The sequence below is a fragment of the Vidua chalybeata genome, chromosome 21 (genome assembly GCF_026979565.1).
Source record: "Vidua chalybeata isolate OUT-0048 chromosome 21, bVidCha1 merged haplotype, whole genome shotgun sequence".
Taxonomy (NCBI): Eukaryota; Metazoa; Chordata; class Aves; order Passeriformes; family Viduidae; genus Vidua; species Vidua chalybeata.
The window spans coordinates 9,721,618-9,748,902 of NC_071550.1; the positions used below are offsets into that span (position 1 = coordinate 9,721,618).

Consider the following 27,285-nt stretch of genomic DNA (forward strand, 5'->3'; position numbering starts at 1 on the left):
AAAAATACCCTTCATTTTGAGCACAGCGGTCCTGAGGCACATCCCAGGAGGTGAGCCATCAGCTGATGCTCCTGCCCTCAGGACTGCCCTCACCCTGCTCCACCTGGAGGCAGCTCCAGTACCTGGGCAGGGATTAGAGCAGGAAGCTGGGAAGTGCAGAGGAGTGCTGAATCAGCTCCAAGGTGGAGCAGGATCACCAGGAGAAGGAGCAGAGAGTCAGCAGCACGCTCTGCACTCCCACACCCCCGAGCTGTCCTCCCACAGGGCTGCAGGCACAGCGTTAGCTCACACAAGAACCAGAGCACTGTCTGAGCTGCAGGACAGTGTTGGCTTTAGCATTCTTTAGCATTCCTCAAGGATCCATAGGAGAACTAAGCCAGGGCTAGCTCAGATTCCTTGTCCCTAACTTGAGTGAAAGCAGCTTTGCTTTACCACCTGCAGTTTTGCAAGAAATAGAGCTGCCTTAAACTGACCTGGGCTTTTCCACAGGGAAAGATGCTCGCTGGGACCTTTTCTGCTAGAAAAGCTGTGCTGAAAACTCACCCTTTAAATCTAGCTGTCACTAGCAGTCTCACATTTTCCCTCATTCTACACCAGTCTCAGCACCTTATCCTGAAGTATTTTATTAACAGGAGAAGCCTCAACACATGGAACTCCATGGTCCTTGTGTCATGTCCCAGGCAGATGCACTGCAGACACATCTTGCTCCCAGCATTATCTCAAATTAGCTTGGAATGGACAAGGACGTGCAAAAAGTTTCTTTGTGGCCCCCCAGCCAACATCTAAAACTACTGAGTAGCTCTTTTTTTTCTCATTATCTTTCCAAAAGTATTTAGGCACCCAGGGCAGAAGGGAACAGCTACAAGTAGATATGTCCTAACATTTAATCCTGTGTTTTTTAGAAGAACAACCTTCCACTGCTGCTACAACAGACACCAAACCAAGTGCAAGGTATGCAGAGCATTTTCAGTTCACAGAGCTGTGTCTTGAGCAGACATTGTGTTCACTTGAGCAGACATTTATCATCTATAATAGACAAACCAGTAACCATCAAATTTAATCAAAGATACCAGCCTGTTCCTTTGGATGACGCCCCACTCATTCCATAAAGCCCAAAGAGCCCAGATCTGTTCTCACATCTCTTTTAATCCCAAAGTACAAATCACATTAGCAGCACTGCTCCATCTGTTCCAGAGTGCAATTTTGACCCTGAGTTTACAGTAGTAGAAAACTTGAATGGAAGATTCTAGCAGATTCCTTTGCATATTGGCTGCATTAAACAATTACAATAGAACTATAAAAATCCTAGAAAAAACAAAAATAACCCACATTCCTTGTTCAAGTTCTGCAGAAGAAAGGAGTAAAACTTCCCTCCTGTGCTTTGACTAGAGGAACAGAGCAAGTGTGGCTTGAAGGAAGCAACCAAGAGAGATAATCAGATTTGGAACAAAGCAACAAGAGGAGCTGGCAAACTGGAGCACAACCAGCAACTCCCAGAGACTGGATGCCAGAGTTGGGAAGGACAGACCAAAGCTATGGCCAAAGTTTGGGAATCTTCAAGAGGCTTGAGACAGTCTGGACACTTCTCTACTGATTGGTGCAAAAATAACATCTAAAGCTAAAGGCATTAGTTGCTCTTCCCATCCCTCCCTAGGGTGTTCAGTGAACTCCACAAGCATGTAACTGGCACATGAATTCCATGATGTTTCAGTGAAACCAGAGCTAGAAACATGCCAAGGACAAACCATGAACCTTCAATGGTTTTCCAAACTGACACCAAATGTGTCAAATTACAGCCACGCTGTGAACCCACCTAACTGCCCAGTGCTCCACTCCAGAGACATCCTCCACTGGGGAGAAGGGTTGCAAAAGCTGTCCACACCCTGTACAGTGCCAGGACTCAGACAAGCACTGAGAAAAATCAACATCCATCCGGGGATTACAGATGTCCTTGCCACACTTGCTTAACCGGCAGCTGATCTTGAACAAGGAATATGCAAGGCCACAGGCAGAATAAATCATATGCCTTGAAAGCAGTAATTCGGTCCCAAAATCCAGTGCAAATATTCTCCGGAGATGCCCGAGAGCATCTGGTCCGCCCTTGGCAGCAGGATCCGGGAAAGCCGCGGCCGGGGGCGGTTTGGGTGGCGGTTCCCGTGCGGACGCGGCGGCTGCACTGCCCCATCCTGCCCAGCAGCCGCTGCTGCAGCGCCGCGGAGCAGCCTCAGAAATAGAGCGCGGGCTCGCTGCTGAAATCCGAGAGACCGCCCTTCTCCGCCGGGGTGAGCTGCGGGCAGAGCACAGGGACACCGCGGTCAGAGCCGGGCCAAGGGAGTCCCCTCACCCTTGGACGGTGCCTTGGCACCCTGCCCGGGCTAACTGGGTGTGTTTTGTTAGTGCCCCCCTCCGAACGTGCCCTGGAGTATCAGAACGTCCTGCAATGCTTTGGGTTCGAAGGGATCTTAAAACCCACCTTGTTCCAAACTCCTGCCAGGGGCAGGGACACCTTCCACTATCCCAGGTCACTCCAAGCCCCATCCAACCTGGCCTTGGACACTTCCAGGGATCCAGGGGCAGCCACCCTGCACCAAGGCTTCACCACCATCAAAGGGAACTATTTCTTCCCAATATCTAATCTAAATCTCTTTTATTTTAAAACCATTGCCCCTTGTCTATTTCCTGCCCATGTGAAAAAAAAAAAAGAAAAAAAACCCTCTAATCTCCCTATTTTTATAAGCCCTCTTCAGGCACTGGCAGGGGCTCTGAGCTCTCCCTGGAACCTTCTCTTCTCCAGGTGAGCACCCCCAGCTCTCCCAGCCTGGCTCTAGAGCAGGGGGGCTCCAGCCCATGGAGCATCTCCCTGGCCTCCTCTGGACTTGTTCCAAAACATGCATGCCTTTCCTGTGCTGAGCACAGAGTGTGCCAGCTGCCTTGAGTCTCCTTCACGCAGCCGGGGAGGGGCAGGCATGGTAGTGGCAGTGGGACAGTGTGTTGGTCCCTCTGGGAGCAGTGACACAGCTCCCTGCGCAGCAATACAAACACAGGTGTGCAGGGGAAGGCACATCCTGTCCCATCCACCACCTGGAACAACCCCCACCCACAAGGGAGCACAAGAGTTGGTTATTTATAGCCTCACCATGACTTGGTTCCCATGGGAATCAGCTTCCTTTGGGAGGGATCCCTCTGCAGCAGGACCCTCATACTTCTGCTCCTGCCACTCACTGAACTTCACGGAGTGCTTTGGGGTGTAGCTGGATAAATCTGCTGGAAGGAGAAAGATGAGGTAAATATTCCTCACCACCCCAAAAAAAAGTGGGACCAGGATCCCCCAGCAGGGACAGCCTGGAAGCTGCCCATCTGCAGCTCCCTGTTCATCTCCACTAGCATTTCCACCCACGTGGAGCCCCTTATGAGCCTGTGGGAAACATGGGCAGTGTCAGACACCACTAGAAACCCACGGTGCAAACACAGTGCCTCACTCACCTGAGTTAGGTGTACTGGGATGCAAAGTGCTGTTTGGGCGTGGAATATAAAAGGTACGAGATTTTTCCTCTGTTTCCGAAGCGTGTCCTTCCTCTTCCTCATCCTCTTCTGCCAGGGAGCTCTCTGAGGGGTACTCAAACATTGTCTGCAAACTTGTCTCGTTGAAAGAGATCTTCATCTGGGCAACAGCAAAGGAGAATTATCAGGGAGAAGCACAAGAACCCACTGATCCCCACGCTGGCTCTTGGCACGGGCCACTGCACATGCCAGGGCTGCCCCCTGGTTTAAAGCAGCCACTGCAGATCCCCCAGTCCCTCCCCAGGTGCCTTGGTGGATCTCTTGCCACGCTAAGGGAAACCCCAAAGGCAGAGCCAAATGGACGGGATGGAGGCAGGAGGCCCAGGGGTCTGGAGCACCTCTGTGCCCTCTGCCAGCACCTCACACTGACACCCAGCAGGAGCTGCCACCAGGTCTCTCATGGGAGAGACAAGCAGGAAAGCACTCACATGTTGGAAAGATGACATTGCTAATTCCTGGCAACTCCTTTGTGTATCCAAGCTCCAGAAAAGAGAAACATCCTTGATCAGGACTCCAGTCTTAGGAGGACATTCTGGCAAAGAGCTATTTAAGCTACATTAAACAGGGCTTAAAACCAGACGTGAGAAGAGGGAAGCAGCTAAAGGAGAGATGGTAACAGCTGGCAGCAGACAGGGAAAACACTGGACAAGGGGGAGGCCTTAAAGGTTCTTGTTTGAAACCAGTTTTATCTAGTATTGTCACTAATGACCTTTCCACTGTAACTGGGAGACTGAGAAATGAAAGTGACTCAAACACAAGAGATCATCAAGGGCTAACCAAAATTTTATAGTCATAAAGAAAACTGGAAAGCAAAAACACTAAAAATGGAATTGAGTTTAAGAGCAGCCCTTGCACTAAGAAGTTCATCACCTGTGAATAACTGAGGAAGAAAATGTGGGATTGGCTACAGGACTGTAATCATCATTAGGATGCTTCTTAAATAAACCAGGAATGAAGCAAGGCATTTCTGCTGGAAATAGGAACTGCCTGGCTCTCTCCTCCCTGTAACACCCAGCAGGCGGTGGAAGAAACTCCAGATGTGCTCGTCCAAGCTGAAAAGAAAAGCTGAGGGCAGGGTTTGTTCCCTGCCTGTCCTAATCATTACCTACCGCTGTGCTCCAGGGATCTGGTTACAGGTCACCTCAACAGGTGCACAGGAGAGTCACTGGCAAAAACTTCACACCAGCAAAAGTGAGGGTGGAGAAAAAGCATAACAGCTCTTTGTAAGTACTCCAGAAAATAACCACCAAGGAGCAGAGAATTGCTGATGCCAGCACACATCAGACAAATAAGAAGGATAAGCTTGCCAGGAATAAGTTCATGCCAAAAGTAGGGAAGTATTTAGCCAACACAGATCAAGGTTCAGGAGCAGCTGTCTGAAAGGGTGTTGTGATCCCTTTACTTCTTAATACAATTAAAATTCAGCTAATAGGGTTATGAACAGAAAGGAAAGGACGTGGCAACTTGTGACAGGTGTCAGGAGCCCAGTGGCTCTCATCTCTCCAGATGCTGTGTAATGACAGGCCAGGGGCAAGTGCAGCACATTTATCCCAGGGTTCTGTCATACAGAAAATCCCCAGAGGCTGGGAAGTGGGACCTGGCCCCAAGCAGCTCTCAAGCACCAATAGTGCCCAGGTGCACTCATTGCCTGTCACAGCAGCAGTCGGAGCACTGGAGTGACATTATTAGGGGTTGCCAAAGTCACACCTGGATGTCCCCAAGGGCCAGAGCTGCCAGCACGTCACAGTGCTGCCCATGCACAGGAGCCCTGGAGCTCTGGAGGGACCAGAGCAGGACAGGGAACATTTCACTGCTGCTTTTCAGCAACGCAGCGAGGGGAGCTTAGTTTGAATCTGGGTACCAGAGGGAGCAGCTGCAGCTCCTCCACACTGCAAACCACAGCTGGAGCTACTCTGCCTCACGGCAGGATGGACCTTGGACACAGGCTGGCTCCCTTCCCCTGCTCCCAGGAGAAGGCAGGATGGAAACTGCATGGAGGGAACCAGCTGCCTTTCCCCATTCCCTGCCCCAGTCCTCTGAGTCTCCCCAAATGACACAGAGGAGAAGAGTGATTCTATTTCAGAGAAAAGGGACTGGAATGAAATGGTCCTGAAGCTGAGAGCATCCCAGTTGCTGCTCCCTGAATTTCCCATCCCTGCTGCTGACCTAGATGCTCCCTGATCCGAGCCGGGCTGTCACTGCTCACAATGTGGTATCTGTCCTGTGTGGATGAGCCACGCTGCCAGGCACAAAGGCCACCAGGGTGGAGGTGCCCAGGACTCCTGGAAGCCCAGGAGCTATCCCAGAACCAGAAACTGCACAGAGGCCACTTACCAGTTCTGCCAATGGCACTGAAGGGCAAGAAGTAAGAGAAAGATGAGGTAAATATCTCATCTTTCTAAATGGCTAAACATGGAGAACAAAGCAGACAAGAGAGATATGCCTTGGGGTTTAGAATTTAAGCTTGGGAGATGGAACTAAATGTTCCTGGTTTTCTGCTATCTGGAGGAAATCTCTAAGAAAAATGACTTTGTGTCCAGTTTGGACCAAAGGTGCATGTAGTGCTGGAGGAGAAAACAGCCTCAGCAGGGAGCAAAACCAAAGAGCAGAACGGAGCAGAAACGGCCTGGAGAAACCCACATCCCACACAGAGCCCAGAGACAACACCAACAGCCCCAAACTCAACAGCTCCCACTCTCCACAGCCAATTCAAGCAGGAGGCAATCCTTGAGCCCTTGACACAACAAGAGCAAGCAGCCAGCCCCTGGCACCCAGGGCACAGCTGGGGCCAAGATCACCTGCAAGGCTCACACAGGCAGTTGTGTGTGGCACGGGGGCACCGTGGCACAAGTTCCCCCAAACCACACTGCCCTGCCCTATGGCAGATCCCAGCCCCTGCTCCCAGAGCCTGCATCAGGCAGAGCCCCAGGGCTGCTGCAATAAAGCCCTGGGCACACCCAGGCAGAGCAAACACGAGGCACAACCAGGCACTGGCACAGGATGGACCCTGGGGCACTCAGTCAGCCCTGCCCATGGAGAGAGAGCCCAAACCCCAAAACCTGCTGTGGCAGCACCTGAGCTCCCCTCTCTGAGCACAAAAGGCTTTCAGGGAAGCACAGAGCAGCTCTGCTTGACCCAGCAGAACACGGAGGGCGAAGCATTCAGGCAAAACCAGGAGACACACGGGGCAGAGAAATGCTCTGAGTGGCTACAGAGCATAGCTGAGTGCTGTGTGCAAAGAACACAGGCAGCTTCAGTCCCAGGAACCAGCCAAAAAGGAAAACCAAGAGCCCAGTCATGGCACAGACAACAGGTTTGCACAGCCAGCAGCGCCTTGCCAGACCACAGGGACTTTTATGGGAACACAAAAAGCAACAGGGGACGTTTCTTTAGAAGAAAAGCGTGTCCCGGCAGAGCCAAGCTCACTGGAGCCCAGCCAGAGGCCTCTGCCCAGCCTGTCTCAGCACTGCTTCCCCTGTTTCTGCCCCAGCAGCAGCTGCCAGTTGTGGCAAGGAAGAATTTTGCACCCTTCAGCTGTGGATGTTTGCGGGGATTTGTCACTCTTTGCTCAGCTGGAGGCTTCACCCACAGCTGTGTCACAAAGCCAGGGTCCAACCCAAACCCATATATACATGTATATATAAAAATTTATATATAAATACTCTGCCCAACAATCAGACACACTGGAAAGAGTAAATCAGGCCTTTCAGGGAATATTGTGCTGTTCAACCGATAGGTTCTTGTTGCCATAGCAAAAATAATTTATTTATTTGCTAGGATTTGAACAGTAATGAGTAATAGAATATCCAGGAAAGAGAAGCCAGGGCAAACATTGCCCAACAAAGCGTAAATCTGAGTAGTCATGCAGATCTCACTTAGAAAAGGGAAGTCAACCTTGTGTCAAGCTGTCAGAACTCAGGCTGCACCCAGACCAGCCACCAAAGAGCCCCCATACACAGAGATTTATTAAAAACAAAAATAACTGATTTATTGAACCCAACCTACAACATAAGCAGTGACAGTCAGCAGCCACCTCACCTCCAAAAGGGAGATAAGAAAGTCTGCAAGGCAGTATTAATAACAGAGCAAAGACCCGATGGCTTCTCACACACCAGGGACCTCTCTGGAAGTCTCCAGGGGTTAATCTGCATCCTCAGCTCCAGAAGAAATCTCCTTACTGCGGCTTTTCTCTTCTCCACCCATTATTACATTTGCTGCTTGGCTGATGAGCCAAAGCCAAAGTGATAACTAGGGTGTTTACACCTTTTAAACTGAAACATCTTTAACAATCCAAATCCTCACCTTGTAACAGCCAGAAAAAAGTAACTGATCTAGGCATTAAACGAATAAAATCATCCTATAATTATATTCCAGCAGCGAGAGTCTGAGTCAGCATTTGATCCCCATCACAGGTGCCCAGAACAGGGGGGCTGAGAAGGACTGAGCCCCTCTCCCCTCCCTGTGAGTGGTTCCCATCTCCTAAACCCGGGGTTCCTGCTGGAGTTGCCATCCCTACTCTGTCCTTGTGGAGCAGGATGGGATGGCAAATGGTGAAGCACACGCTGGGCTCCATCCCTGCCCCTCTGCCATCCCACCACACCTCCAGCACATCCCAACCCAACAAATGCCTCACCAGATCCAAACAGCTGAGCAGCACCAGGGATCAAGACCTACTCTCTTCACGTACTGATTTTCCTCTCTTCATCCTCTGTCCTCAGCAAATCCCAAGTGACAAATCCAGGGACTGCACTGACTCCCCAGGACACGCAGGGGCTGCCAGGTGCTGCTGGGTGTGATTTAAAGCAGCTTTTCACACCTGCTCTATTACAGGATCACAGAATACCCTGAGCTGGAAGGGACCCACCAGGATCATAAATCCCACCCTGGCCCTGCCCAGACCCCCCAACAACCCCACCCTGGGCACCCCTGGCAGCGCTGGCCAAACGCTCCTGGAGCTCTGGCAGCCTCGGGGCCGTGCCCATTCCCTGGGGAGCCTGGGCAGTGCCAGCACCCTCTGGGGGAAGAACCTTCCCTGCTCTCCAGCCTGAGCTGCCCTGGCCCAGCTCCAGCCCTTCCCTAGGTCCTGTCCCTGGTCACCACAGACAAGAGATCAGTGTCTGCCCCTCCTTTCTCCCCCCCCACAAGGAAGTTGCCTCCTCTCAGCAGCACGGGAGGGTTTGGCTGGTACCTGCAGGAAAGGTGGACAATCCAGCATGAACACAAAGCAGGGGTCAACATCTCTGAGAGATCAAGCACAGACAAAATGAGTGTTCCGAAGAATCTTGTGCTCCTGTGCCACCTCACATCGGGGAACATTTGCTGCTGCAGTGGTTGTCTAAAGATTGGGTCAAGGAGGCACAAGACATCACCTGATACCTGAAGCTGCAGCAGCTGGGAGTGTCAGCAAGCCTGTGCACACAGAGCATCCCAGGGAGGGCTGCAGAGAGCCCCGGAGCAGGGCAGGGAAGCTGCTCGAGCTCCAAACCCATGGGGTTGGTGGGTGGAGGCTCAGGACCTGTACAAAGAGGAGGTTCTAACACAGAACAACCTCCCAGCTGCCACAGAGTGAGAGGGAAGGTCTCTGCACAAACAAATAACTGCTTGTGAGACTGGAAACAGGGTAGAAGCAGAGATTTTATAGTGGACAAAGATCCCCAAAGGATTTACCCTGCTCTTTCCATCTGACCAGTCCCACAGAGCAGCAGATTTAGTAAAAGGAGACAGAAAAGCAGTTCATAAACTCCAAACCTCTGCAGAGACCTTCAGTTTTTTTCACAGCAGCCTACAGTCAATGATCTAGATAGCTCCCATGAAAAGAAACTTTTAGATAAAGGATTTTTGGGAAAATGAGCCATTTTTTTTGGAGTTAGCAATGAGCTTGTCTCTGTGCTTGTCCTGAAAACAGTCGTGTGTCAGCCCAAATTGTTGAATAACTCCAGGCACAGACTACGTGGGCAGCCTGAAATAGTGCCCTGGGGACTGCAGAATCACCAGCACATCACCAAGGCATTTGCTATCATTCAGAAGATAAGGAGCTTTTGTGCCTCTAAAGCCCTTCCTTGACACAGAAAGAAAGGGTTTTTCCCCGACAAGTATCCCTAGGAACAGAGGGGACTTGAGGCTTGGTTCCTAAATCAGATTAACCCTGTACTGCTATGGCTGAAGCATTCTAAGTATGCCCAGAAAACTGCAGATGGCAGTTTAGAAATGTACTTTTCTGTCATTCTGAACAAAAAGAAGAGTTTTGGGGAACTGGAACTATGACACCACAGAATCACTTGATCATGCTTTTCCAAGAAGTATTTCCTGAGAGTAACACTGACTTTTGCTCAGCCATTAACTGCACCTGGGTGAGTTACTGAGTAGAGCTAAGAGCACTAAAGATTTACAACGGGAGCATGTCAGGGAAGCCCTGTGTGGCTGGCAAAGGAGACATTTCCTTCAGGATCACAGCCCAGCTCCCAAGCCACAAGGCAAAACAAGAAAGTCTCCATTTACAAGGCAGCCCACAAAGCCAGCTCTGTGTAATCAATATGCTGAAGCACATGGCAGATAGGAGCAATGCATGGAGATTCGAAATATTAAACTCCTTGTGCAAGACACGGGCAAGTTTCAAATTCCTGATGAGAGGTGACAGGGTAGGGACAGCCCCAAGAGCATGTGGGGCAGGTGGCTTGGTTAACTCTTCCCTTCACTGTGCAGGACAGGGGAGATTCCAGTGCCCACACAAGCACAGCTGGAGCCCCACTGTGCCAGGGCACAGAGAAGCCATTCACCCTGGGAGCCCTTTAGTGCTCCTCACATCTGCAGGCAAAGGAGTCAGAGGCTTCCACAGCTTAACAAGCAATTCAAAAATTACTTACTTGGCCCCTAAGAACTGGACAAATCTCCCTACTTGTACGAAACAAATCTCATCTGAATGCACAAAGGGAGCAGGATAAGCAAGGTACAATTAGTGTCAAGACTTGGTGTCCTTATGAAAGCCACACAGAGCTCCCCAACAGCACAGGAGCTCTGAGTACAGGCAGCCCTGAGCAGCCCATTTGTAGCTACAACGAGGTGCAATGCTGTGAGGTGCCACCCATAAACATTTCTGCGCAACCCAGACTGCCCAGAGCAGCTCACAAAAATACCTGGGTTTGGTGCTGGAATGGGACACATGGAGCATCACTCCATGGGAAATAGAGAGAGGCTGGGAGCAGAATTATTTCCCACCCTGTCAAGGAGCTCATTCAGGACCAAAAAGCTCCCATGATGTGAAGAGTATCACCTGCACAACAGAGTTCATGTCTCTCTTGCCCTTGCTCTCTCTTTTAACATGCAAAAGGAACTTCCTCCATGAGCAGCAAGTGCAGCAGGTTCACCAGGAGCCTCAGGGATGTGCCCTCAGAGCTGCATTTTCAGCAGCTGCAAGTGACACAATTTCCCTACACACACAAGTGTTTTGTCTGAGATATTTCCTACATTCTTACAATGCCCACAAAGCAGCAGCTCCATCCTGCCAAGTTCCCAAGATCATCCGAAGGGCACTTCTCGGAAAACATCAGCACCGAGTTCCTCCAGCCCAGATTTTCCCAGGATGTTTGTGAAGTGGGTCTGTGTGATACAGACACTTCATGTGACTCTTCCTACATAAACTGGCAAACAGGGATATCCTCCCAGCCCCACAGACTGCTGCAGTCACTGGAAGAGTCTGGGTCATAAATAGGTTTTAAATTCAGGTTTCACTTGGGAGGGGGGTGAGTACAACCCCTGAGGTGAAGGAGATGCTGCTGCTGCAGCTCTTACCCAGATTTCCTTTATTGCCACTGCACCCAGAAACTAAATATTTTCATTTTCCCTACTGTTCCCTAGATATAACACAGACCAGCAGGACTCCTGCCCCAGCGACACCAGTGTCCTCCCTCTGCTCTTCTCCACGACCACTGCAAAAACCAGAGTGGAAAGGAAAACCCAAACCCAAAACAAACTGAATCCTTGAGATGGAGGGAAATTATAAACCATCTCCAATCTGGTCCACAGATTAGGGAATCTGATTAAGAAAACGTTAAATGTAATCCTCGTGATTAGAGTTCAGAGCACAAAGTACTTCAAATCTCCTCTTGAGCTCTGGGGCAGGCTGAGCCCTGGGCACGTCCTAACCACCTTCAAAGCCAGGCTCGGCTCTTATTTGCACAAGAGTTTCTATTTTAGCCCATCTGTCCATTCCCTGCAGTGCTGCCAGCAGCAGGCAGGACATAGGGGCAAGAGAACCAGGGGAATTTGGGACCAGCTCAGACTGCCACTGCAGCATGAGAAGAAGCATGGGAGTGGTGGGGCCATGCAGAGCCTCAGTCACAGAAAGTTTCCCACTACAGAGATTAGATAAATCTGACTCAGACTCTGCCAGGGTTTCATACAACAAAGCCTCAGCACTTCAAGGTGCTGGCATGTAGTGGGGAAACAAAAATCCACCCACTGCCCCACCGACAGCCTCGGGGGCAGCTTGTGAAGTGGTTTAAAAGCTGTAACTACAGCAAATTCTGATTTCCAGGCTTCAGCTATCAACATCACAGAAAAAAAAAAATCAGTGGAATTAGCAAAGGGCAGGAAAATGGCCCTGTCTGGGTGAAAGAGCCTGCTGCCATCTGACAGCTAATGGAGATCATCTCCGCAGGGGAGGGGCCGCACTTCATCATCCAAGACACTTATTTCCTGAGCATGACTTATCACTGCTGACCTCATCTCCTAAAAATGCAATACATCCATGTCAGATACTGCCATGGCCCCTCCTTAAAGGTGGCAGATGAATCTGCCCCAGCAGAGCACAGCCAGAGACAGAAAATAGAATAGGAACATGCAGTTCTCCAAGAGCTAAACAACACAAATCTCTGCCCTGACCCCTCCAAAACACAGAGACACATAATCAAATAAATTTTTGCAGAGCAATTTCTTCTTCTACTACCAGTTATGGTTAATTTATGTGTGTTATACATTGCAAAAAAAAAAAAAAAAAACCAAACAAAAAAAAACAAAACAACTTCAGGCAGCCACCAGTATTTAGACTCCACACTGTGCAAACTTGCTCCAAACAGGTCTGGGCAGCAGCTGAAAATGTTGATCCCTGCCAACATCCCAAACTTACACCTGGTTCTCACAGGAGACCATCTCCAGTAGAACTGAACAGATGGTAAACTACAGAGCAAGAAGTTCAGCAGGTTAGATCAAGAAAACTGCTGTCCATGATCAAAACTGAGGGACATTTAAAATAATTTTAACAGACTTTTAAGTGGGAATTTGGAAGCCACATTCAGGCATTACGCAGCTCAAAAGATTAGGACATGGACCATGCTAAAGTTTGTGTAAGCTGGAACTTACAGTAAGCTTGAACTTTTGAAGTTCAGCTGAACATCTCTGAAGACAATTTAGCTTTGGACTGCAGCTGTTTGGATCCCAGCAGCCTTGTTCCTGTAATCCCTGCTCACACTGGGCTGCGACTTGCCTGCCAGCACACGGCAAACTGCCAGCTGTGACAAGCACAAAACATTAAATCCATCAACAACCTCATGTCTGTTGGCTCTCAGGTCCTGTTATTCACAGGACTTTGGCTGGCCTAGCCAGAATTCATTCACCTTCCCTGCAGGATCTCCAGGAGGTACCGGATCCTGGAGAGGAAAACACTTGGGACACACTGCAGGAGTGACACACCAGAGGAGCAGGGCCAGGGCAGATTCCAGCCTCCAACCAGAGGAGAGCCTGAAGTCCAAAGCCAGTGACTGCTCATGAGGAGCCCAGCTGGCTCTGCAGTGCTCTGTCCTTCCCTAGCTCTCACCCCACACACCAACCACATGTTCTGCAGAAACCCAGATTTCTATCTCACCAACAACTTTATTGCACGTTATTCTGGCAGGTAACCAAACCACCACTGACTCTTGTCAGCTCAGATGAGCAGGATTTTATCCTCTGAGATCCCAAAGATCCACATCCTGCAGCAAAGCCTTCCCTTCCTCCTGGCACTGCTGACATGCCTTTACTTCTCTGCAATAACAGAGTACAAAGAGAAGCCCTGAGCAGAGGCCACTAACAGTATGCTGCATCCTCTGCCCCACTCCCAGTTTAGAATAAAGGTCAGTAGGTCTCCTTCCATCCTTGCACATGTATCCTGTCCTCTCTGAGAGCCCAGCCAGCTCATCCAGCAGCTGCCCAGCAGCTCCTGGCACGTCCCTTCAGAGCTGCAAACACACCTCTGACTGAGTCCCACGCACACTGCTTTATCTGAACTGCTGGTGGTACTGCCTGGAGAGCTCTCAAAACAGCCCTGGAGCAGATGAACAGCCCTGAAGGACACCTGAACCCCTACAGGAGTACAGGAGCTCCAGCTCACCCATCCCCCAGGGTGAGCAGGGCTGGGGCTCTGCCCTCCACCTGCAGACCCTGATGTGTCCCATCCCACAGTGACCTTCACAGCCCCTGTCCCCCCACAGCAGCTCCACAACAGAGCTGGGAATAGATTTTTTTATTTCCAATACATCATCTTCCTCTCCCTCACCAAGCTCCAGCTTCAACCCCCAAAGTAACAGCTGCTTCACCTATCTGAAGGTCTGGAAGGAGCAATAAAGCTGTTTATCCTGAAAGGCCTTGAAGCAGCAGCATCCCCCAGGCCACAGCAACGTCACAAGTCCCACAGCCACTGTCAGCAGCCAGGAGCAGGGGCTGGAGGTCCCTCTGTGCAGAGCAGTCCTGGAACCCACGACCAGCCTGTCCCAGCCACCCTCCCAAAAAGCCACGGAGGATGTGGATCAGGGGACATGGACCACATCAGCTCCACTTTGCTGGCACCACTACCACAGTCAGGCAATCAGTGGCCACACATGGGGATGGAAAAGGGAGGCTGAATTTCTACATTTGAAGAAAAACACCATTTGCATCTCAGAGAACAGTGGGGTCCAACTGGCAGGGTTGATGCCCTCCTTCCTAATAAATCATTACCCCTGACTGCACAGACAGCCATTGATCCGCAGCATTTCCAGACTGTGCTGACCTGCTGTTTATCTCCCAGATTCCTGCTGGGCATCAGCAAACAGTTAAACTTTTCCAAGTTTTTGAAGTTTCACTACGCACAACTTCCTTGAGTATGGAGCATAATTAAAGACCTTTTAAAAGCAAGGTTTGGAAAGGAAGATGCTTGGCATAGGAAGGGCTTGTTCCCCCAAAAGACACAGAAGCTGCTCACTAAAACCAGCATCACGTTTTTACACCCCAAAAAAAGAAAGGGGACTGGTTTTAACAAAAAACTGCAGCTCCCTGCTCACAAGAACAGTCTGTTTCTGCCCAATTCAGGCCAAAATCGAGTTTCTGAAAACCCCAACACAGCTACAAAACAGAACTCTTGTTTTTGGCTGGTTGCCTTGGAGACACAGAGTGATCTCTTGGGAAGAAACCAAGGAATGCATCTTAATGCAAGCTCCTTCCTTTTCAGGCATCAACACTCAGCCTTATTACCCAGAGTAAAGCCACAAACATCCTCTAGGTCAAGAGTAAACAGAAATCTTTCCATTTGTCCCCATCAGCATTTTCTAGACCCTGGCTACAAAGTCATACTCTGTGCTTGACTGAGCAGGAAGGAAGTGAAAGAAAAATGGGTGTTTCTCCCATACCACATTTCATTTCACCCAGAAACTTGTATCTTGACTACCTTCCTTCAGCTCCATCTTATTTTTCATAGGGTCCCTATTTGTTTCAGCTTCCTGAGTTCTGCAAATATAACAGGCAGTTCCTCCTTTGCCTTTTAATCTCTCTCCTCTCAGAAACCAAATGTTTACACAAGTTCTCCTGGAGGATGACCCCACATACAGTTCTTCGGGAACAGCTGTGCACGCACCTTGCAGTATTTGGCACCTCAGCTGCACAGCAGAGAAGTTAATGCTTTTAAGCCGGTAAGAACAGGGGCAGAGAAGCTCCATGACCTGCCCAATGCCACACAAATCCACCACTGACACACAAAACAGTAGTTAACCATTATCACACAATATTTTAGGCTGGGAAAGGTCCTCTGGAGGTCTCTAGCCCGAACTCCTAAGCAAGACTGACCTGCCAGTTGCTCAAAGCTTTTCCCTGGCAAGTTTCAGACAGCCCCAAGGCTGGACATGCCACGACTTCTCTGGGTCTGACCAACCAAAAAACAATTCAGTCTCTGCATTGGACTTGTGCTCATCTCCCTCCCTCCTTTTTGTACTGTTAAGGACACCTTCCACTATGCACCATTTAACTGGTTTTACTTGAGGCTTTGCTCTTTATGCCCCAACAGCATCCCCTGCTCAGAAAAATCAGCTCCTCAGCTCCATCAGAAGTAGGGCTTACCCAAATATGATCATCCCACAAGATTCCCTCTGTGTCCTCTGCTCCATCTTAAGAGCACTCACAACTGTAACATGCTGTATTAATATTTTCACAATTTATACCACACACCTGATTTGGTGTAAATCAAATTAACACCCCAAACTGAACCTGAACAGAGCCAAAACAGCTTCAATGAGTGCAAGCCAGCAGGTGTTTAAGCAGCAGAACAATTCCAGTCTGACCAAGCATTTCCCTGTAGAAAAACAAGGAAAAGCTTCAGGAGCACTGAGTAAAAATCAACACTCTCTGCTCATTTGCTTGTTCTGGATCTCAAGGTGCTCCAGACCTGCTCCCTGCATTAGTCACCATCAAATTACCACAGGCTGCGTGTGCTTAGGGAGGAATTTGACAGCAGCACTCCCTGCCTCCCTTCACATGAGATGCATCCTGCTCAAAGGATTGCCTCAAATTATAATGCTCATCGCCTCAGGCACCCATGTACATTCAGTCCCTCAGTTATCTACCTGGATTTGGGTAACGGAAATGTCCAACAATTCCCACTATGGAAAAACCCGTCACATCACAGCCCTAGAAGTTGGGATCTGCCACCACTCCTCTTATCATGTCCACATGCGTTTCACCAAGCCCTACAAAGATTAATTCTCAATTTAGGGCTCACAAGGATCGATGTAACTCCCCAAGCGTGAGAAAATGTGGCATTCGCTCACTCCAAAGGCATTTGGAGCAATCAGCATCTCCTGGACCTTCAGAGCTGTAGCTGTACATTCAGAAGGAGCAGGTGGTATAATCCTATCAATGGGAGTTAAGTTCTTACTGATCTCTTTCTGCCTAATCAAGACCTAATTCTTGAGCCTCTATCAATAGATCACTAATGCGGGAAGATGGCAATACCACGCTGCCCGGGGGACCACGGGCAGCTCAACATGTCCAACCCCTCAGACACAGCAAGCAGAGCAGAGCAGGAGGGCAAGCCCACAGCTGCTCCAACCACGCAGCTCCCCCTGATTTCCTAAATTCCTGAAATATTTTACTTTCCATTATCGTATCTCCAAGAAGGGCTGGGGTGGGAGAGGCCCTGCAGCTGTGGCAGGGCATATCCCACCCTCAGCTGCTTTGTGGGACAGACCCCAGTGCCCCCTCCCTGAGGGCAAATTCTGTTTAATACACCAAGTCCCATCTCCCAGCTCTGGTCCTCAGGCTTCCTTTAAAGTACCAGATGGTAAAAGCAAACAAGACACGGGGCTTGCAGAGTTGCAAGCTCTCCTAATATTGGATATCATGAGAAATATTAATCTCTGGTTCCTTTCTCACCATTCTGAAATGTCCTTCGTTTAAGTGTGGTGGAGTTCCACCTTCCCTCTCCTGTTCTCCACCAGCCCCAAGGCTTCACTTCTGAGTCCATTTTACCCCCTGCTTCAGCCAGCTCTGAGGGCAGCCTCTGGCAAAGGGGCAAACACACTGCCCGTGTTCCCAGCAGTGCCTCATGAGCAGCCAAACCCAAAGCAGCCCCGGGCCACTTGCAGCCTGGCTGCTGGGCACAGAGGTGCCCGGTTACCTTCTTGCGGCGTGAGCCCGTCTTGCTCATGCAGGACCTCTCCAGGGACAGGTACCCCCCGATCACTTCAATCTCGTTCACCGTGGGGTAGCGCTTTTTATGGGCTATCCCCACTTGAGGCCCATCAGCATTCTCCACGGCTTTGCCTCTTCCTTTGCTGTCCTCCTCCTCCTCCTCTTCCTCCCGCTGCGGCCTTCCGCTGGCATCAGCGAGAGCCTGCAGCCCCGGGGCCGCGGGCTTCCTTTTGGGCACGACAGTGAAGGTGCTGCCTCCCCGCTGCTGGGGGGCAGAGTGTGGTCTGTAGAGGGGCACAGAGGAAAACTCCATCTCCAGCTCAGGGCCGGCTCCTCCGGGCTGATCCGCCAAGCTCCCCGTCCTCGCAGCCGGGCCAGCCCCGCTGTCCGGCTCCACAATGTCATCGATGTAAGTCACAGGTACCAACGGATCCAGAGGCGCCGGTGGGGAAGTGATGGGCTCTTCCTGCTCCGGGGCGGAAGCCCTCGGGGGCTCCTTGGGTGCCTTCTCCTCCGAGGGCGGTGGCGGTGGCCCTGGCGGTGGCCCTGGCCTGGCAATCTGGGCCGGCGACCGAGCCGGGCTGCCCTCCCGGCGGGGCACGAAGATGAAGGAATTGCGCGAATTCAGGCGCAGCTTGGCCAGAGCCTGTGCCTGCAGGTCGTGGGCTGGGATGGCCGCCAAGTCGGGTTTGGGGGCCGGGTGGATTTCGAAGGAGCCCCCGGCCCGGGGGGCTGAGGCGGAGAGCGGCCGAGTGGCGCCGGTGGCACTGGGGGCCGGACTGGCACTGGGCAGGGGCGACACGGCCACTTCAGCCTCCTCCGGCTTTGGCCTCCTGGCGTTGGCTCTGGCATGGGAAGGGCTGGCGGATGGCACTGGTGGCCCCTTGGGCGTTGCGGGGCGGCCGGCGGGGACAGCACCGGGCTCGGGGATGCCGGCGCTGGGGGGCTGCCCCCGGGGTGTGACCGTGAAGGAGTTGGAGCTGATCTTGTGAAGAAAGCAGTTGGCCTGAGGGGCCACAGCCTTGGGGGCAGCAGGGACCGCCTGGGGGGCTGCAGCCCGGGGGGGAGCCGGGGCGGGTTGGGGGGCTGCGGGCTCGGGGGTGAAAGCCCGGGGGGGAGCCGGGGCGGGCTGGGGGGACACGGGATGTGGAGTGACAACCCGGGGAGGTGGTGCGGGCTGGGGGGTGACAGCCCGCGGGGCTGCCGTGGGTTGGGGGGTGGCAGCCCGAGGGGAAACTGTGGGCGGGGGAGTGACAACCCGTGGGGGGGCCGTGGGCGGAGGGGTGACAGCCCGGGGGGAAGCCGGCTGCAGGACTGTGGGTTGGGGGGCCAGCGGCACCGCTGGGGGGGTGGCGGCCCGGGGGGGAGCTGGTAGCGGCGGAGGGGTGGCCGGGACCGCCGGCGGAGATGCCGGTCCCGCCTTTGGCGCCGGAGCCCGGGGGAAGACGGGTCCCTTCTGGAGGGGCGCGGGGTCGCGGGGAGAGCCGGGCCCCGCGGGCGGAGCGGCCCGGGCAGCGCCCGGTCCCACCTGCGGCGGAGCCGCGGCCCCGCCGGTCCCGGGCAGCGCGTCCCCAACGCGGCGACGGCGGCCCCGCGGCCGCTGCCCGAACTTCTCCAGGAGACGGCTGACGGTGCCCGGCTCGGCCGCCTCGGGCGGCTCCGGCGGCTCGGCCGTCTCGTAGATGACGACCTGGTCGGCGCGGATCTCGGCGAGCGCGGCGCCGCGCCGGGCCAGCAGCTCCCGCAGCGGGTCGGCGCCGGCCGGGTCCCGGCGGCGGGCGGGCGGCGCATCTCCCGCGGCGAAGCAGGCGGCGGGGTCGGCGCGGGACTCGATGATGAGGATGTTGTCGGCGCGGATGGTGCGGATGCCGGGCACGGCGCTGTACAGCTCCAGGAGCTGCTGCAGCGGCCGAGCCGCGCCGCCGGGCCCGGGCCGCCCCTGCCGCAGCCGGCGCCGCTCGCTCTCCAGCCGCATGAAGGGGTTCTCGCGGAGCGGGCCCAGGCTCTCCGCCACCACCAGCCGCTCCCCGGCCGGGGGCTCGGGCTCGCCGCCCGCCCCGGCCAGCTTGGCCCGTTTGCGCTCCAGGATCTCCCGCTGCCAGGCGGGCGCTGCCCGCGGCCCGGCGCCGAGCGGCGGCTCCGCGCTGCTCATGGCGGCGGCGCTGGGGCTCTGCGGGCCGGGCCCCGCCGCACCGGGGCGGCCCCGCGGCACCGCCCCCGGGCCGGGCAGGGCCGGCCTCCGCGGGGCCGGGGCGGGGCCGGAGGTGCGCCGGGGCCGCCCCGCTCCGGGCCGGGGTCGGCGCTCCGCCCCCGCTGCCCGGGGCGAGGGCCCCGGGGCTGCCGGACAGCGGCCGGTCCCGGGCACGGTGATGGGATCTGAGGTGGTGCCGCATCCCCAGGCTGGGAACCGGCCGGGCCCTCCTGTCACAGGGGAGACCCCCGGCCGGCGACACGAGCCATGGTGAGGGACACATAATCCCAAAACACAAAAACACCCATATGTGCCCATTCCCCCATCCCGGACTGGTCCGTCTGGTGCCAGCCGAGGACGGGATCGATAAACGCCTTTCAGGGTCACCCTTGGGATGTCGGCCGCCGTCCCAGGCGGAACAGGGAACCAGCCCCTGACTCTGCAGCAGTGTCTGTGGTACCCGGACCGTCAGAGGAGTGTTTTAGGGAGAGCTCTGATGGACACAAGTGGAGTTTTCCATGGCCCATGGCAGCAGAGCGGGAGAACATTTTTCCCATTTTGCTCTTCTTTGCTGCCCAGGGAGGTCGTGGAGGCATCCCAAATCCACCTGGAAGCCTTCCTGTGTCACCTGCTCCCGGTGACCCTGTCTTAGCTGGGGGCTGGACTGGACGATCTCCAGAGGTCCCTTCCAACCCCAGCTATTCTGTGATTCTGTGATTCAGTGATTCATTGACAGCCACTTGTTGGACACAAAAGTGCCGCCGCGGCGTTATTTCCAGTCAGCGCCTGTTATCAGCCGCCCGCAGGTGTCTTTGGGAAGTGTGTGCAATCAGGAAACGATCGCTCGGCAGCGCAGCACTTCCCACACCTCCCAAATCCTCGCCTGGGAGACTCGGGGGACGCGGCGGGCCGTGACATAAAATCACCTTTGGGCAGGACTCGGGGAGGTCCCCGAGCCGCGCCCGGCACGGGCGGCTGCCCGCGCTGGGAGCCCAAAGCACAGGTGTGTGTTTACGGGAACAGCTCCGTATCCTGCTGATAAGGCTCCTACCTTTGCACTCCCGAGCCACAACAGAGCACTTGCACTCTCTTCAAACGAGACCTGGAAATGATACCACTAGAAATAGCTTTTATTGCCGAAGCTGCCGGTGCCGGGTGCCCAGCTGGGCTGTGTGCCCCGCGGAGCTGCGCTGCTGCAAAGCGGCGCTCTGGGGAGGAGGCAGCTCCGTGTCTTTCACCTTAAATAACTCCGGGCTGATGTGAGGCTCACGCATGACCTGCCGTACTCCCTCAAGCGCAGGTCCATCACGCACCATCTGCCTCCAGCCCTCGCCGGGCCACAGCGGGTGCCCGGGGCTGAGGATAAAGAGCGGAGCAAGCGGGTAGAGGCATTTCCCCGCCTCTGGTGACTCATGGCTCAGGCACGTCCAGAGCCAACAATGTGCCTTTGTGCTCGGAGATCTCAATGGATTTCTCTTTCGTAGTCTTGTCTGGTTGGCTTTTGAGCCTGTGTAAAGCCCGTAAATCCTGAAATAATGAATCCCACACAGTTTTGCTGCACCTGGCGCAAAGAAAACGCCTCCCTTTGTGGACATTGAACCTGACATCTGCTAGTTTCACTGCGTGCCCGCCTGCCTTTAGAACAAAACAATAAATCCGGCCATTATTCATCCCCTCCCCTGCCAGTCAGGATCTGAGAGCCTTCTATCATTTCTGTCAACTGCTCCAAGACTCGGCTGAGTCAGTGACACAGTGTCAAGGGCTGGGCAGTGAGACTTGGCCGGCACGCAGTGCCCTGCAGCTAATCCCCTGCTCGCCGTGTTTACACCCGCGGGGAACCCCGGCGGAGTGCCCGGTGCTGGTCCTAAGAGGCTCCCGGGAATCCCGCTCCTATTTTGGCACAAGAGGGAATGCTCGATTACAAAACCCAGGTGTGATGATGACAGGGGCCAGCACCGGGAGGCTGTGATGGCAAAGTGCCACCGCGGGGCACAGACAGAGCCGGGGCACGGCTGATGCGGCTGCGGAGCTGCAAGAGGAGGAGGCAGATACGGCACGACAGGGGCTGGGTCTGAGGAACAGCCCCAAGTACAGCCAGGGCACGGGGGGACAGGGAGAGAGCAGGGCCCAGCACGACTCTGTGTGATTGCACCTTAAGCTCAGGCCCTTACACAGTTCCCACTCCAGTTTGTGTCCATCACCGACTGCCTGCAACTGAGCACCAAGGGAGAGGGAAGAAGCAACAGGGAAAAGTAATCCCTTGTAACTGGGAATCTCCAGCAAATTTGACTTTGTACCTCATGGTGCTGATTTAAAACCAGGACACATGGAATGGTTCCAGGATAAAGGATAAGAATCAAGACCATCTTTCTGGGCACCAAGCCCTCCAGGTACCAGTGGTGCCACAAGGCTATGAATGGGTGGTGAGGGATTAAAGGTGATTTCTGTTATCTGTCACACAGCTGAGGCAAATATGGCACATCCCACCTCATTGTGGTGTTGGCACATGGAGAATATCCCCAAATGGGGAGGATGGAGAAAAGGAGGCTGAGATCCCAGGGCTGAAGAAAAATGGCTCGAATGACAGAGCTGTCCAGCCTGTTTCTCTTTGTGCTGAGGGGCTGCACTTACCACATCTATCAGAAGATGATCATGCAGGTGACTGTCAGCATTGGAGATAAGGGGAAAATTGCAGCTGGGAGTTCAAGCCAGGGCCGCTCCCTTTGGCAGTTCACTCAAACAGGCCCGTGGGAGAGAAAGTGGTTTATCAGAATTCATTTCATTGCCTTCTGCCCTCCTGGGGACGTGCTGTTTTGGAGCCGTTCTGTTTTCCCCAGGGGGATTACCAGGCCTTTAACCTCCCTTGGATTTCTCCAGGGCTCTGTTTCTGTGTCTGGGAGGGTGCTCAGGGATTAGCCTTCCTCCCAGGAAGAGGCACAATCCCTAATGCGCTCTAAATTCCTTAGCACCCCATGCTCACTAAGCCAAAGATGCTGCTGGAACCTGAATCACTCGGAACTATCCCTGTCCTATCCCCATGACCGGATTTGTGGCTCTCAGATGGTCCCTTGTTTAAATTATCAGGATTTTTTGCTTTTTTGCTTTTCTCCCTTTTTAGCTGTATCTGGGCCTCTTGTCGCTCATGAGCTCTGCTCTTGTGTGTTCAGCTGCTGCCATGCAGAGGTGCCCATTGCCTGTCCTGTGGTGCAGGTCCCTCACCTGCACCACAGCCTCATCACACATAATTTCCCTCACACAGCATCTGCCAAGTGCCATTTCCTGGGTTCATAAACTCAGCCAGAGAATGACAATAACAACAAAAACAAACGAGAAAAAAACCAGCTTTCCCAGAAATGTCTCTTTTTATTAAATCATGTCTTTAGCCCTAGAAACATTTGTGTACTTGAGGCCTGGTTATCCCACACAAAGCAGCAGAGCCCCAGAGAAAGCCGAGGCAGCAGAGATGGCACAGGGCTCCTGAGTCAGGCAGGGTTGGCCCCAGCCCTGGACAGCAGCAGCAGCCAGAAACCACAGCGAGGGTGCTGGGGTCACTGTAACCTCCTTCTCGCTTTTCCAAGGAGCCAGCCTGCTGCTCCAGGGCCCACCTAGACCTGGGAGAGCACAGTCTTTGTTTTCAAAACTCTCCATTAGCTTCAAGACCATTTTGGCTCCAAACCAGCATGTCCTGGGTTGGGGTCTCCAGCTCCAGGGCTCTCTTAGGCCCAGCATTTCCAGCTCCTTTTGCCCCTGCTGTGCCTTCAGCTTCCTGCTGGGATGGGAGAGCAAGGATGTGCCGGGCAGGTCTGTGTGGAGCCAGCACAGATGGCTGCAGCCACACTGCCCTGCACTCGAGCTGGGTTTGGGAAAGGAGCAGCTCCCTCTGAACTCCACAGAGAGCAGAGGCAGAATCAGCAGTGGTTTATTTTTACAAGGTTTGTCAACTGATCAGTTCCACTGAAGTGGCCTGGGGCTCCCCCCATTATTTGGGTAACATTGCTTCTTTTTCTGTGAAAGGTGAAAGAAACTTGCTCAACCTCAGAGTTTAGGGGCATTACTGGTCATAACCTATCCTCCTCCACATTTACCAGACCCATTGTCACTGTCTCCTTTCCTCCTTGCTACTCAGGCACAGAGGTTTTTTTTTTTCAGAAAGCTGCTGATGTTCCCTCACTCTGCAGAAGCAAAGGGAGCTGGAAATGAAAACTGGTGCCTGAACTCCAAGAGGAAAAAGATTCCAAAAGGGTGCTGGCTCCCAGCCCTTGAGAGCTAAGGTTGTGTTGTTGCTTGGTATCACAACTGAAGTCACCCCAGTTCCAGGAATAGTGTTATTAAAGAACAACAGGAAATACACAGCAGAAAAAGCTACAGCCCATTCAGCACGTTTGGGTATGACTCCAGCCTGGTTCCCTGGGATGAGGAACATCAAACCCGCTCGGCTCCTTCAGCCACCCTGAACCCCCAGCAAAGTCAGGTCTAAGCACAGGGGCACAGCAAGGGAGCAGGATCCCTGCTCAGGGGCCTCACTTGTCTGTGTTTATCTCTGAGGTTTTTAGGGCATTCCAAAGGTAAGGGCAAAGATCCCTGTCCTTGAATTCCCAGCTCTGCACCAGCTCCACCTTTACAGCACCTTGTAGGTGGGTCTGTATTGCTGCAATGGAGAATTAGCACTAAAAATACAATTTAGAAGCCAATTATCTCATAACCCCCCCACTTTTCACTCAAGCTTTTTGAATCCACCCAACGTGCATCTGAGCTGGTCCTGAGCCAGAGACCAGGGGATGGTGGCACTGAGCAGTCCCTGGTCCAGTGAACAGTCCACAGCCTCAGCAGCAGCTCAGTCACCCAGGTGAGAAACATTCCCCAGGTACAACCCAACACATCCCTGCAGCCCTGGGAGGAGAGTGGGGAGCAGGGCAGGGGCTGTACCCAAGGGTAGAGAGGGGAAAAAGCACAGTAGGGGCCACCCCAGGACATGGGACCAGCACCTGGGGACACAGGACCGGCACATGGCTGCACAAGGTGCTTGGGGGTCTCTCTCAGCTCATCAGTGCAGGTGGAGAGGCTCCTCCTGCTAAAGGTTTATAGGACACTCCTGCTGTGATTATCAGCAGGCCACTGGCATGCTGAGATAAGGAAGCTTGGAATGCCCAAAGAACTGAGTAATTATCCCAATTCTTGGAACACAGGGCGACAACCTGTGATGGGTCTTATCTGTCCTTACCTCTGTCACTTTTATGGATACTCTAAAAGCAATACAATACCGTGAAAAAATTATTAGGTTGCATTAGTTCTTTAATATTTACTAAACATTTATGGAAAAAAGCAATGTAGTTTCTCTTCAGATGGATTCTTTACATTTAATGTCCACAATGTTTATTCCTTTCAGTCTTTACATTTTTCACACTGACTGGCAGTAAATTGGGCTGAAGTTCCTTCTGAACCAAAGCTGCTGCTGGTTCCTGGTGCTCTTTGATGGATCATGCACTGCCCCCATTAACTGTGCCCATGACACAGCAGGACCACCTGGGAATAACAATGATCCCAATCAGGGTCATGGCCGTTAAAACACCCATTTACTCCCTCAGCTCCCACAGAGGAGATCATTAACAGGCTGACTTGCCAGTAACAGTTTCCAGTTGACTTTGGCTTGTGTTTCCAGAATGAGAATTTAAAAACACTTCCATGGAAGATGCAGAAAGCCAGGGATAGGCTGTAGTCAGTGGGACAAAATACAGGATCACAAAGTCTTTACAGATGATGTGGAAAATGGTATCACCACTCAATAGCCCTTGGGAGGACACTGGGATCCCCAGGAAGGGCTGTCCCTAGCTCCAGGGACCGGCACAGCAAAACCCAGAGCACAGAGCAACTCAGCTTGACTTGAGCTGAGCTTTACCTGAGCCCACCTGGCAGTGGGGGCCGGTTCCCTGGGAAGGAGGGCACGGCCCAGCACATCCCTGGTGGAGGGTTCTGCCAGCAGGTGCTAACTGGAAGGGCCCTGGAAGGATTTTCTCACTCATACAGTAACATATCTTATCCTGGACTAAGACATGAATTATATCCAAGTGTGGCTCAAACCAGCTTGTGAGGGGCTGAATGTTTACATGTAGACTAAGAGAGCAGAGTGAGCCTGGCATTCCACCTCCAGTGGGGTTAAGAATGGGGCCGGGATTAAGGACACAGTCTCACTCCCAGATCCACCAGGCTGGCTGTTTATAACCAGCATTTTCCATTCCTTCAGCCAACCCACTTGTGCTGCTGAGGGTGCCGAGCAGCTCTGCCAGCAGAGCCTGGGAACAGGAACTGCCAGGCCCAGGTCAGCAAGGCAGGAGCAGCAGGAGCTGTTGGTGGGGTGGGTCTGTGCCAGGATCCCGAGCGGTGCTCACGCAGCCGGACACCACATCCCAGCTCAACTTCCCTGCACAGGGAACATCCCCCCAGAGCTGGGGACAGAGCATGGGGGTGAGGACACGGGAGCACATGGACACACCACTGGAAGCAGGAACCCTGTGCTGAGCTCCAGGGAGCAAGTCCAGGCTGAGGAATGAAGAATAAATTCCTTCCTGGACTTTCCTGCACAGAGGCCGAGCCCCTCCGCTGGCTCTGGTGGCTCTAGAGGTGGGAGCAGGTGGGATCCCACAGCAGAGTCCTCACACAGGCAGGATGAGCTGGCTGGGTACCTTTTGCAGTCAGATGTTTTGCTGGAGCTACAAGGATTTTTCTGCTTTTGTTTTTTTTTTAACACAGGAAGGGATTATCTGGGAATTCGTGTTTCCCACCCCAGGCCTGGAGGTCAGCTGCAAAGGAAAGCTGGTGGCTGCAGCATGAGCAGAGGTGCAAAAAGTTTTATCTGTTTCTACCTATTTCTGTATCCCATGGGTAACTTGAATTTTCTTCTTCCCTTTCCTTCCCAGCCAAACAAGAGGAAAAGAGAAAAGCCTCTCTGAAAGTGCCACATCCACAGAGCCTATGATCCCCCAGGCCTCTCCAGCTGAGTGAACATTCCCTGCAGGCACCAGAGAACATCCTCGGGTACTCCCAGCACTGAGCCAGGCTGAGGAGCAGGGCTGGGACAGCTGAGGCCCTTCCTGCCACCTTCCTCTCCTGGAGGTGACACTGCCAGCCTGGGCCATAACACATTTATCACATTTAACAGGTGTGATAACACATTTAGCCAGGCACGGGCTGGCGGTCACATCCAACTCTGCCTCAGCAAGGGCAGCACAAACTCCACCCACAGCTGGTGAACAGCCAGGGCTGGCACCCAGTTCAGCCATCTGGGTTTAATCTGCTTCTCTTCAAGTGAAGCAGGTGTGCCCACTCTCCTGCCCCTGCTGGAGGCAGTTCCAGAGCAGAGAGCAGCAGCAGTTCCCTGCTGGGACAGGGCACTGAGGATGGAGCTGCTCTTTGCTCACCCCTCACCCAGCCCAGGCACACGGAACTGCCGGCGGCACAGGAGAGAACCGGTTTCAGACACACCCCGAGAGCAGGGTGCTGAGAGCTGAAGGAACAGGTAGGAGTGGAATGGCAGATTGTCCTGTGTGCCCAGCAGCCACAGCTGCCCCGGGCAGGGCACTGAGGGAGTCCCAGAACCTCCAGGGGATGCTGCAGGAGCACAGGGGGTG

At 53.3% G+C, this 27,285-nt stretch overlaps 1 protein-coding gene across 2 annotated transcripts; it reads right to left on the reverse strand.

Moving 5' to 3' along the window:
- Positions 1-1,126: 1,126 nt before the first annotated feature.
- On the reverse strand, positions 1,127-19,621 carry TPRN (taperin). 2 transcript variants are annotated; one of them, XM_053961925.1, is made up of 4 exons: positions 17,456-19,621; positions 3,484-3,661; positions 3,137-3,261; positions 1,127-2,287 (listed from the first exon to the last, which is right to left on the reverse strand). In XM_053961925.1, exons 1-4 carry the CDS (start codon positions 19,619-19,621, stop codon positions 2,225-2,227), a joined length of 2,532 nt encoding a protein of 843 aa, XP_053817900.1. In that variant the 3' UTR covers positions 1,127-2,224. The 2 variants fall into 2 exon arrangements, with proteins under 2 accessions (XP_053817900.1, XP_053817899.1); XM_053961924.1 differs by having other exon boundaries at positions 3,137-3,264.
- Between the last annotated feature and the right edge of the window lie 7,664 nt (positions 19,622-27,285).

Coding starts and splice junctions, on each gene's coding strand:
- TPRN (XM_053961924.1), bottom strand. CDS start 19,621: ATGAGCAGCGCGGAGCCGCCGCTCGGCGCCGGGCCGCGGGCAGCGCCC. Junction 3,662..17,455: donor CGGGCTCACGCCGCAAGAAG/GTAACCGGGCAC, acceptor GCTGTTGCCCAG/ATGAAGATCTCTTTCAACGA. Junction 2,288..3,136: donor CCCATGGGAACCAAGTCATG/GTGAGGCTATAA, acceptor CTCTGCCCGCAG/CTCACCCCGGCGGAGAAGGG.